Here is an 11,798-nt window from a genome sequence, read left to right as displayed (position 1 = left end):
CTGTTCTCATTATAGCTTCTATTCCTTATAACAACATTGGAACCAAACTTAAAGCCAGAGGGGTGAGAATTCATAGTAGCAAAAGAAATAAAAACTAATAGAAATTAATGAAAATAAACTCCTAAAACTAGAAACACTAACAAAGAAACGAAAAAGCAAATATTTACAATAACCAATAATAAGGCACACGTTTGCAATTCCCCGGCAACGGCGCCATTTTGACGAACAGTTTTTCTTTCGGTAAAGAATTTTCACAAATAAATCCTCATTGCAAGTATAGTTTCTAAACCAACAAAGAATCCTTTCGTACAAAAATTTGGTTGTCACAAGTAACAAACCCCTAATAAAATTGATAACCGAAGTATTTAAACCTCGTGTCGTCTCTCAAGGAATTCCAGGGAGGTATGATTTATTATTGGTTATGGAAGATTATCTTTTTTTTTTGGGTTTTTGAATAATGAACAGGAAAAGTAAATTGCAGGAATTAAAGTAATAATTAATAAAGATCTTAGCAAGGTATGAGAACTAGAAATCCTATCCTAGTTACCCTTATCAATTGTGATGAGAATTGTTCATCACTCCCACTTAGTTAACCCTTACTAAATAAAAGAAAGTCAAGTGGACTAATAAATGAGATTCCTCAAGTCCTAGTCAACTCCTATGAAAAGACTAGCTTTAGAGGGATCCAAATCAATCAGCGAATTCCAAATTTCAATCAACAAGGAGTTTGATAACTCAAGGGTCACCAATTACTCAATTCAAGCTAACAATGTAGAAAGCTAAATTAAAATCACAAATCTAAAATACCTCAAATTGCATTAAATAGAAATTCAAATCTAACATTAAGAGTTCATAAACCAAATTGGCAACATAAAGTAATCAACAAAGGGAAAGAAATAAACCAAAATGCTAGGACAGATAAAAGTAGAAGAGAAAACTAAATTAAAGGAACATTGAACCTGGAATTGGAGAAGACATAAATCATAAACCTAAAACTAAGAGAAATCCTAAATCCTAAAACCTAGAGAGGAGAGAGCCTCTCTCTCTCTAGAAACTACATCTAAAACCTAAAATTGTGAATTATGAATGTTGTTTTTTATGAATGAATGGATTTTCCCACTTTATAGCCTCTAATCTGTGATTTATGGGCCGAAAACTGGGTCAAAAACAGCCCAGAAATTACCCCCAATGATTTCTGATACGTCCAGCACGCGGCACTGTCACACGTACGCGTCGTCCACGCGTACGCGTGGATTGAATTTTCTCCAGGTCACGCGTACACGTGATCCATGCGTGCGCGTCACCTATCTTCGGGGCAGCTATGGCAAATTATATATCGTTGCGAAGTCCCAGATGTTAGCTTTCCAACGCAACTAGAACCGCCTCATTTGGACCTCTGTAGCTGAAGTTATGATCGTTTGAGTGTGAAGAGGTCAGGGCTGACAGCTTTGCAGTTCCTTCAATTTCTTGTATTCCTTCCACTTTTGCATGCTTCCTTTCCATCCTCCAAGCCATTCCTACCCTGTAATCCCTGAAATCATTTAACGCACATATCACGGCATTGAATGGTAATAAGAGAGGATTAATATTAGCAAATATAAGGCCAAAGAAGCATGTTTTCAATCATAGCACAAAATCAGGAAGGAAAATGTAAAACATGCGAATTGTATGATGAGAATAATGGATAAAATCCACTAGATTAAGCACAGGATAAACCCTAAAAATGGGGTTTATCAATGCCTAACGCCTAATTTATTCACCTAATGGGAAGAGAAGATCATATAAAACAATGCACATAACACCACAACACGTTTTTTCACACACATACAGAAAACTCCATGCTACCCTTGAGGGACACAACTCCGGCCCATCTTATGCGGCCAACAAATCTGACGACTCCATCAGTCAGACCAACAGAGCGGAATTGCGCCTCCGATACGATGGCATCAAGTGACGGATCAAAAACATTGAAGCCACGGATGAAATGACTGATACCGAGGAGGTTGAGACCAAACATAACACATGGCGTATCGGTCAGGTTAGGATCACCAACAAAGAGATGTCGACCCCACTCCATTCCATCAGAAGGTCCAAAGTTGATGGTCATTAGATGGACCCTGAACCTAGCAGAGGACCGCTCATAGCTAACAAAATCCACACAATCATGGTACCCAATCAAAGCAGGATGCTCCACACATACACCTGTACCTATTTCAATCTCATTCCATGTAGAATCTAGCGTGGAGTACCTAACCACAGAAACCGGTTTCTTACGAAACCTCCCTTCACTATTGACCCAACAAACATAATGATTGGCAACCGCATAGCTACTGCCCAGTCTATCAACCATTGGCGGGGTCCGCACAGAGTGACTCCACTGACCCACATTCGAATTAAAGATCTACATGTCATATCCAGCAGCTGCCGAGTGACGCTTGGCGAGGCTGAGAATCTTATAATCATCACTATCAACCACACCGACAAAGGCATAAGCAGACCAGTCATCACAGTGGTTGAAGTGGTAACAGTCAGACCCTGGATCAGGAATAATAGACCTCCAGGAGCCCAACGGATCCCATATAACCAACGAACTAGAACGGCCATCGGTAGAATACCTAGCACAAAGCTTGTCCATGGTCGACCCCACCAAAGAAAACCACGTCCAGACGAGAGGAGCGGTCACCGGAACCTCCACACGAGTTTCGAAGACGTACAAAGACAGCCGCCCACAATCAACCTCTTTCAGGGGATTGTCCAAATGAAGGACCGCCGCCTTCCCTCCCTTCGACTTCAAATAAGTGACCATGTTATCTGCTAGGTTCAACATATTGTACCAATCATGCGACATGCATATGCCCTTTCTTATTATTTTTCCATCGGATAGAAGAAATATCTGTGTGGTAGATGATCGTGAGCTTCTAACTAGGTGCTGATCTTCAATGCTAGCCGTTGAGGAGGAAAAGCGAAAAAGATAAGGAATAATGTACGAGAAAGAGAGAAGACAAATGCTAGGTAAATGGGGAAATGAAATCTTTACGTGGTGTGATGTGGCTAGACGGTGAGTCTGATCCTTTTTAAATGTATTAATTCATGATAACCCGAGGTGATGACACATGGATTTCGTATGCATTGCTGAAACCGGGATTTAAGATATTAACTAAGGATACACTATAATTGGTTTTATTTATTATTTAACATATTTAAAAAGAGTTTAATTTTGGTTCATTAAAATATTTTGCATAGTGTCCTATTACATACGTTCTTTTGAATGATCATTTATGCAATTAATATAAAAGTAGTTATTTTTATTAATTTAATGTTATATAACTAGATACATGTATCAAATAATTTTATACTGACAGTATATTAAAATTAAATCTATTTAAAAAATAAAAAAATGAGTTAATCAGTGTATTAGTATATTAAAAATATTTATTATATAAAAAATATAAAAATTGATATTATAATTAACTTTAATAAGTACTTTTAATTTTAAGATTTTTGTAACTAATTTTATATATTAGTTATTGTAAAAGTTGTTCATCTTAAATGAATAAATTTTCAGTTTTTATTTTCAGTTTTTTAATATATAAGAACATAGGCCATGTTTAAAATATATAAAATCAAAGTAAATATGATTATTATTTCAACAATATAATAAATTTTGTATTTCAATTAATTAAAACGAATGTCAACATTTGATTTGGCTTTTATTTTACTTAAATACCGTCCTGGCTTTTGACAGCGAGCTAAGCCCTAGTTGTGGGAATAAAGTGGAGTCGGTTACTCACTTCCTTTTAACCTCTATAGCAAAGCTAGGGAGTTTTGAAGCCACCTCATGCCTTCTCAATCCGCCGTCGGATACAGGATTCAAAGTTTAGGTTCAAGCAAGTGTCGATGATGGAGAATAAAGCAGCACTGCTGCCGCACGTGTATGGTGGGTTTTGAGACAGAAATTAAAATTGTTTGATTTTAAAAATAGAATAAGAGAATATATTAAGATATAAAAATTAGTATCTTTATATTTTTGTTTGGTTGGGTTAAATATAAGATAAAATAAATAATAAAATATTTAATTTATTTTATTTTTTTTCACATAAAATTTAAAATAAAAAATAAAATAATAAAAATATAATTATAAAAATTTGATAGTAATAATAAAAAAATAAATTATATTTTTGTATTTTTATATCATTTTTGTCAGAAAAAATATAAAATATACTAATTCAATATTTATAGAATATAATGTTTGTGTCTATATCTTACTTACTAAATACAATATTATATTTTTATATCTTGTCTTTATAAATAAACGCAATTCAAGAGATCTTTAATCCTGGTAATATGTGGTTGTCAGTGACAATGATTCTTAATATTTGAAGGTTAATTTAAGACACTGAGATATCTAATAAAAGATCTTAATATTTACTAACTCAAATCTAGTGTTCTGTGTGGTTGAAATTGCCACTAGGTTAGGCAAAAATGAATTACGATGCTAGTGTCTTCGTGTAGCAATAGCGTGTTGGCTTTGGGTGTGTCAAGGTCACGTCAGGCCAGGTTTTATTCTTAATAGGCCTTGTCTGTCATGTAGCTAATTGACCTGAGCTTGACCTGCAATTTGCTATAGGCTCTTTATAAAGTATTAGGTCTGGCCTGTTGTTCAGCCTAGCTTGACCTGAAGCCTGTTAAAAGGCCTGATATTTTTTTTACTAAAATAAAAATATTATTTAAAAAAATTCTTTTTTAATAAAAATATTTATATATAATATGTCATATTTAATATTTATAAGAATTTTTAATCTTTTAAAGTATTTTAAATATACAAAAATATTTATAATAAAATATAATGAATTTAAAATATCTCATAATTTTGTTAATAATTAAAAATTATTTATATATTTAATTATGTTTTAATAGGCCCAGGCAGGCCTGACAGGCCAGTAAGACTAATTAGTGAGCCTGGGCCTGACCTATTAATATATTAAGGTTTTTAAAAGAGTCTAAGCCTGAGCCTCTTCTATAACAGGCCAGGACAGACCAAACATAGACTAGGCTGCAGGCTCCTGGCAGGCCGCCTGACATTTTTCCACCCCTAGGTGTGTGTAGGGGTGGAAATAGGCCGAGTCGAGCTGAGTTTTGGCTTTGATGAATTTGACCCATGTTATAAATAGATGGTCCAAGTCTAGGCTTGTTATTTTTCATAGGCTTTTTTTTCAAACTCAAGTTCAGTCTGTTTAAAAACCTACGAGCCTATTTGAAAAGCCTGTTTTGTGAATTAGAACTCAAATAACAATAAACTCAAAAACATCTAAATTAACATCAAATAGATTCTAAAATTTATAATTTATAAAAATAATTATATATATATATATATATATATATATATATATATATATATTAGTCACATATCATAATTATAATTACAATCTATAAATTTTTTCTTGAACAAAAAAATTACGATCTTAATTAGTATTAATTATTAATTCTTTTTAATTTTGTTTTGTATTTAATATAAGTTAATAGTTAAAAGTTCAAACTAAAAATAACTTATTTTTATAAAAAAGTATTTTGACGAGCCAGTCTAATGAGTTTCATAAGCTATGACCTAACCTTTTTAATTAATAAATTTTACAAAAAAATCCAAGCTTAGCTTGTTTAATAAAATGAGTCGAGTCAAACTGAACCTAAAATGAGTCGAGTTACAGGCCCCCGTCAAATAGTCTGACCCACTTTCACCCCTAGGTGTGTGATTCAAAACCACTAGGGAGTGTGGATTAATGGTTGTTTTAGGCTTTTACTGAGTAAACACCCAACCCGGTCCCTGTCCATTTCAAATTAGGACAAGACGATCCCTCACCAAAAAAGTAACCCATGCCGGTCCCTATCTATGCATAAAATAACTCATCGCGTCCCCTCCCGTGTATCCCCGTCCATAGTTGACGGAAAATTCTGATGTGGCACTTACCGGCGCTGATCTGGTAGTTAGTCCAGAGTTAAGTACCAACCTGGATTAGGGTAAATGGACTGGGGTCGATTTGTCCCCCTGTCACATTCAAAAATGACGCCGTTGCTAGGTTAAGAAGGATTAAACGTCATTCTCACCCTGATAACCCCCAAGCCGTAACTCATATTTACGAATAACCAAAACCCATCAACCTTCTTCGCACGATAGGACAGAGCGTGGTGGAAGTAGCAAGTATTGGTGCTGACAAGGGTGCTGACAAGGCCGCCAGGAACGACTCGGAGGACTCCTCTAACTCCGTACTTGACGGAGTCACTGACGACGTGCAGTGGAGGCAGCTTGTGTCGGCATTCAGGTTAGTAACAAATTTGGATATCTAAAACATTATTCTAATCCAATCTCTGTTCCTAAATTGCATGTTGGTGTTGCAGTGTTCAGTAGGTTGAAATGGGTTGCCTGGTTGTTTATTTTTAAAAATGTTGTGGACGTGAATGGATTTTGAAATTTTTTAGTTAATTTGTTAAATAGTTAATGTTAATTGTCAGTAGTTTAGATGATTGGCACAGTGAGATAAACTGTCATGAATTGGATTTTGATTAGTAAAAATAATTTTGGGTATAGTATATTTTTTATCCTTAAAGTTTGACAAAAGTTTTAAAAATATCCCTAAGTTTTATTTTGTTTCAATTTTGTCCCAAAAGTTTTCAATTTGCATCAAATATACCCCTGACGGCTAATTTTTCAAAAAATTTAAAATCGATTCAACAACAATTTCATAAGAACAACCCCTCAACACAAGCAAATTAAGCATAATTTTCATGCATTATTGTTATATTGGTCTTAAATTTTTTAAAAATTTAGCCTCCGAGGATATATTTGATGCAAATCGAAAACTTTTGGGACAAAATTGAAACAAAATAAAACTTAGGGGTATTTTTAAAACTTTTACCAAACTTCGGAGATAAAAAATATATTTTACCCAATAATTTTCAGATGGATGAGTTTGAAGTAGTTCATGTTTTCCATCATGGAGGAAATTTTAAGAAAAATGCAGAGGGCAAATTAGAATATACTGATGGAAAAGTCAAGAAGTGGCCACCTTTAGACATTGATTTGGTGAACTTCTTTGATTTTGAAATGTTACTGAAGGAGTTGGGTTACACAGAGTACAAGACGATGTTTGGTTTAATAGCATGGCACCTGACTTGGAATCTAGCTTACATGTTATGAGGGGTGATACTGAGATAAATGACATGAGGAATAACAAGATTAAAAACAAGGAGACAAACGAGATTTATATCTACTTTGATCACCCAGTTAGTGTGCCAGAAGTTGTGGATGAGGAGATGCAAGCTGAGGAGGTTATTATGAGTGACTCATCTTTCTCAGGTGATGGGTATGAAACAACTGAGGACGAGCCATATAAGCCACCTCCTCCGGAATATGAAGAGACTCATAGTGGTGACGATAGTAAAGTACAGAAAAGGAAGGAGAGATTGAAAAAAAAAAAAGAAAAAAAATGGTGTCACCAAGGAAGAGAGCTAGTCAGGGTCCAGCTGGAGAGGTGAAGAGTGGTCCAGCTGGTAAGGTGAAGGATGGACCAGATGGTGAGGTGAAGTCTGACCCAAATAGGGAATTAAGCAAGGGTGGCCCAAAAAATAGGGATAAGCCTAGACCAAGTAAAGGTGGTCCATGTTATTCTCCAAAGACAGTCAAGAAACGGGCTTCCAAGAAGTATTCAGGTAGGAAGAGAAAACATATTCTAAGGGATGGAAAAACTGAGGCAGAAGGTGTAGTAGTTGATGGGCCTGAAGCAGGTGGTGGTGTGGAGGCTAGAGATGGACTAGCTGGGAATACAATGGCATCAAATTCTGATATTGTTGGGGAAGAGCTAGACTCAGATTATGACAAGCCTTATGAATATGAGAGTGAAGCATTTAATAGCCCAGTGTTTGATGATGATGATGAAAACAGGACTACATTTGATGCTTTCAATGAGGAGACAGAACATGGGAAAGTTGAATTTAGGGTGGGACAAACATTCATCACAATGAAAAGTTTTAAGAATACACTAAAGGACTATTTTGTGTATGAAGGGAAGGATGTGATGTATCTAAAGAATGAAAAGAAGAGGGTGAGGGCTGCATGTGCAGGAGAGAACTGTCCTTGATTGATTCTGACCTCTTGGAACAGTGCTGGAGGGTGTTATCAGGTGAAGATACTGGTTAATGAGCACAACTGTGCTAGAGATTTTGGCAGTAATCTAGCTAACAGAGAACGGGTGACATCAAAGTTGGTGAAGAGGCTACTGACTCAGCCTGAGTTAAAGCCTAAACAGGCCAGTGAGTATATGATTGAGGAGTACAATGTACATCTTAGTGAGAAAATGATAAGCAGGGGACTGAAGGTTGCCAGAGAGATAGTTATAGGCAATGAACAAGCTCAATATGGAAAGCTCTGCGACTATCTGATGGAACTACACAGGAGTAATCCAGGGAGCACAGCTATGATTGATGTCATACCTCAACCAGAGTCGCTGCCACTAATCGACAAATTGTATATAAGTTTGGATGCATGTAAAAAGGGTTTTAAAGATGGGTTCAGGCCTCTAATCGGGTTGGACGGGTCCTTCCTCAAAGGTTACTATGGTGGACAGCTATTATCTGCAGTGGGGCAAGATGCCAACAACCACTTTTTTGTCATTGCGTATGCTGTGGTTCCGAACGAATGTAAAGACACTTGGGGCTGATTTTCGTCAATACTGAAACAGGATCTAAGAGATTGCACTGAGTTGGGACTGACTTTTATCTCCGATCAACAAAAGGTCAACTCTAAACCCTGCTAATTAGTTACTTGTGTTGAATACTTATGTATGGTGTACTCTGTTTTGTATCATAGACTTGTACTACTCTGCTATGGATTTGATCATAATTATATATAATTTTGCACTCTGCTTTGGTTGGTTACTATGTTCCATTGAGATAAAACTTTTTTTATTTTTCAGTTTATTAGTTGATGAATTAATTTTTATGTTAGCTAAGACTCTATGTCATTCATCATCAATTGATAATTAAATATGTTGTATTACAGCTCCCTGATTAGATATTGTATTTAATTTGAGTTACTTTAATTTGATTCTTAGCATTTGAAGTGTGGATAATTGCTAATTAAAATTTTCTAATCATATCATGTCCTTGGACTGATACAGGAGTTGGCATTGGCCTTGAAGAAGATATTTCTGAGAGCTCACCATAGGAATTGTGTACTACATATCTGGAAGAACTTCATCAAGTACTTCAAAGATGAAGAGATGAAGCAAATGGTTTGGGAATGTGCAAGGTGCACCACACACCACCGAATGAGCTGATGTGATGGAGAAGTTAAAGCGAGTAAGTACACCAGCATGGGAGTATATGCAAAAATTTGAGCCGACTGTATGGTGTAAGGTGTACTTTAGTCATGGGCCGAAACTGGACAACATAACTAATAATATGTGCGAAGTATGGAATGCAAAGATTGTGGAGCATAGGGAAAAGTCTATTCTAACCATGTGTGAAGGGCTGCAGTGCTACATAATGAGAAAGATGGCAACGCACAAGAAGAAGTTGGAGGCTCACATTGGACCACTTGCACCAGTCCAACATAAGAAGTTGGATCAATTTATTAAGCCTAAGAGTTATAAATGGAGAGCTATATGGGCTGGTGATTCGAAAAGAGTCCTCTTTGAAGTTCATTCCCAAAACTATAAAGTGAGTGTGAATCTTCACAAGAGGACATATACATGAAATGTAATGGCAGTTGACAGGTAAGTCTGGTTATATAGTTATTGGATAAATATTTAGTTGCTATAATTTTTGGTTTATCACTCTCTGTCCATTTTCTTTTTCTGATTCTGCATCAATTCGTTATTGTCCATAGGAATGCCTTGTAGACATGCCGTTGCAGCACTAGCTAAAATGGGTCTTAAGGAGGCTGAGGATTTTGTGCATAAGTGGCTAACTATGGAAGCCATCAGAGCAACTTATTCACATTGCATTAAACCAGTCAACATTGAAGAGTACTGGATACCTACCAATGCACCAAGGCCACTGCCTCCCACTATTAAGAGAGCTGCTCATAGACCTAAGATAAAGAGAAGAGCCGATCCAGTTGAGAGAGAGATGAGCACCACCAAGGCGAAGAAGACATTCATTGTTACTTGCTCTAAGTGTGGCCAAACGGGCTATTACTACAAGACATGTCCGAATGCAGCATAAGATCCCAACTGGAAGCCTATGACTAAAAAGGAGAGACGAGCACAGAAGAAGACAACAACTCACAAATCATCAACTGATCCATCAACAAGCACTGATCCAGCAACAAAAACTGCTCCAGCCCCAAACACTGATCAGGTACAATGTGTTAGCTTTAAGAATTGACTTGTCCTAAATAATATCTTCTTTACTCTATGTTTGAGAATTGAGCTACAATGGCTGTGTTATGTACTGATTAGGTTTATATGTTTCACTAATTTTGTTGCTTGCTTTCTATAATATATTGAATTTTATCATAGAGGAAAGCCAGAAAAGCTAAAAAGAAACTACCCAAAAATCAGAGAGAAGAAATTTCAGTTTCGCAATCTGCACCACCAGCTGAGAAGGTCCTTTTTTTCATGTTGTTTAAAAAAACAAAACTTGTTTCATCCAAGAAATTATTACATCTCAATCACTTAAAGTTTTCATTCATATAACTGTTATACCTACATTGTTACAGGTTGTAGGAGAAAACTCCAATGACAACCTTATAACATTTAGGGAGAAGCAGCAGATTGTTAGGCCTCCAACTCCATGTTTCGTGCCTCCACCCATATCAACACCGGGGCCAACCTTATGGTTCAAATCTCAACCTTTCCAAGCGCCAAACCTGATGCCTCACAGCTCCAATCAAATGACTCAATAGTTGGAAAGACTACTCCAGGAACCAGTCATGATGCAATTTCTGAAGAGACGATGGCAGCTGCAAATTCAAATACTACATCACGACTTTTAAAATTTGTGCCAACACCCAGCTACAGGCCTCCAAGACTCGGGCCTCCTAAGCAGGGGTGACACTTATAATAGGGATTTAGATATGTAATACTGAGATATGTGATACTGTTAGTTTGGTATTTTGAGACTTTAGTTTGAAGGATACAATTATGTCAACAAATGTCTTGTTGTTCTTTTGGTATTTTGGTATTTACAAATGTGTAAGTTTTATTTAGGGCCATGTTACTTCTGCAATGATATTATCACTGTGAACATATGAATTACATGTTTCTTGACAATATGAATATAATGGTATGAATTGCTATGCTTTACAAGGTTTACTTCAATCTATGTTACATGCACAAATATTTGCTGCTCTAATTTGCATTAAGTTCAGGTAACAAACTTTAAACAGTCATTATAATAATTCATCTTTATATAACTTACATCCACAATGTTTACATATTCAATCTCATCTTGCCACACAATTCTTAGATACCCTAAAATTATTCATTAGGTTGCATACATAATTGTTCTAAATGAACAGGCAACCATAACCCCAATAAAAAATACAAAAATACTACAACCTAACCCCAAGCATCTACTTTCACCCATTTTTTCCCGCTCTTTCCTAATTGATTTTCTAATCCAATCAACCTAATTTCTAACTCTTTCACTTTGTCATCCACCGCATCACTAAGGCTTTCAAATCGATGCTGGTTCTACGGCAATACCCCTTTTGATGTTGTCTTCGAAACATGCTCATTAAAGGAAGAAACATAATAATCTAGCCATACAAAAAATGAGCAACATCCTTCTGCAGTCTACAT

The 11,798-nt window shown here is 36.0% G+C and overlaps 1 protein-coding gene and 1 pseudogene across 1 annotated transcript; one reads left to right on the top strand and one right to left on the bottom strand.

Moving 5' to 3' along the window:
* Positions 1 to 1,816: 1,816 nt before the first annotated feature.
* LOC148570314 (uncharacterized) lies at positions 1,817 to 6,129 on the bottom strand (annotated as a pseudogene).
* Positions 6,130 to 9,333: 3,204 nt separating this feature from the next.
* LOC148570313 (uncharacterized) lies at positions 9,334 to 10,218 on the top strand. Its single transcript, XM_088506969.1, has 3 exons — positions 9,334 to 9,711; positions 9,761 to 9,767; positions 9,881 to 10,218. The coding sequence occupies exons 1-3, from the start codon at positions 9,334 to 9,336 to the stop codon at positions 10,216 to 10,218; spliced, it is 723 nt and encodes a 240-aa protein (XP_088363095.1).
* The last annotated feature ends 1,580 nt before the right edge of the window (positions 10,219 to 11,798 follow it).

This window comes from Arachis ipaensis, chromosome B3, assembly GCF_059453495.1.
Source record: "Arachis ipaensis isolate K30076 ecotype BB chromosome B3, ASM5945349v1, whole genome shotgun sequence".
Lineage (NCBI taxonomy): Eukaryota > Viridiplantae > Streptophyta > Magnoliopsida > Fabales > Fabaceae > Arachis > Arachis ipaensis.
Note: the sequence above shows the minus strand (reverse complement) of the source record. Positions and strands in the feature narration are given on the sequence as shown.

What these genes read in the sequence shown, in the direction of transcription:
- LOC148570313 (XM_088506969.1), top strand. Translation starts at nt 9,334, where the DNA reads ATGGAGAAGTTAAAGCGAGTAAGTACACCAGCATGGGAGTATATGCAA.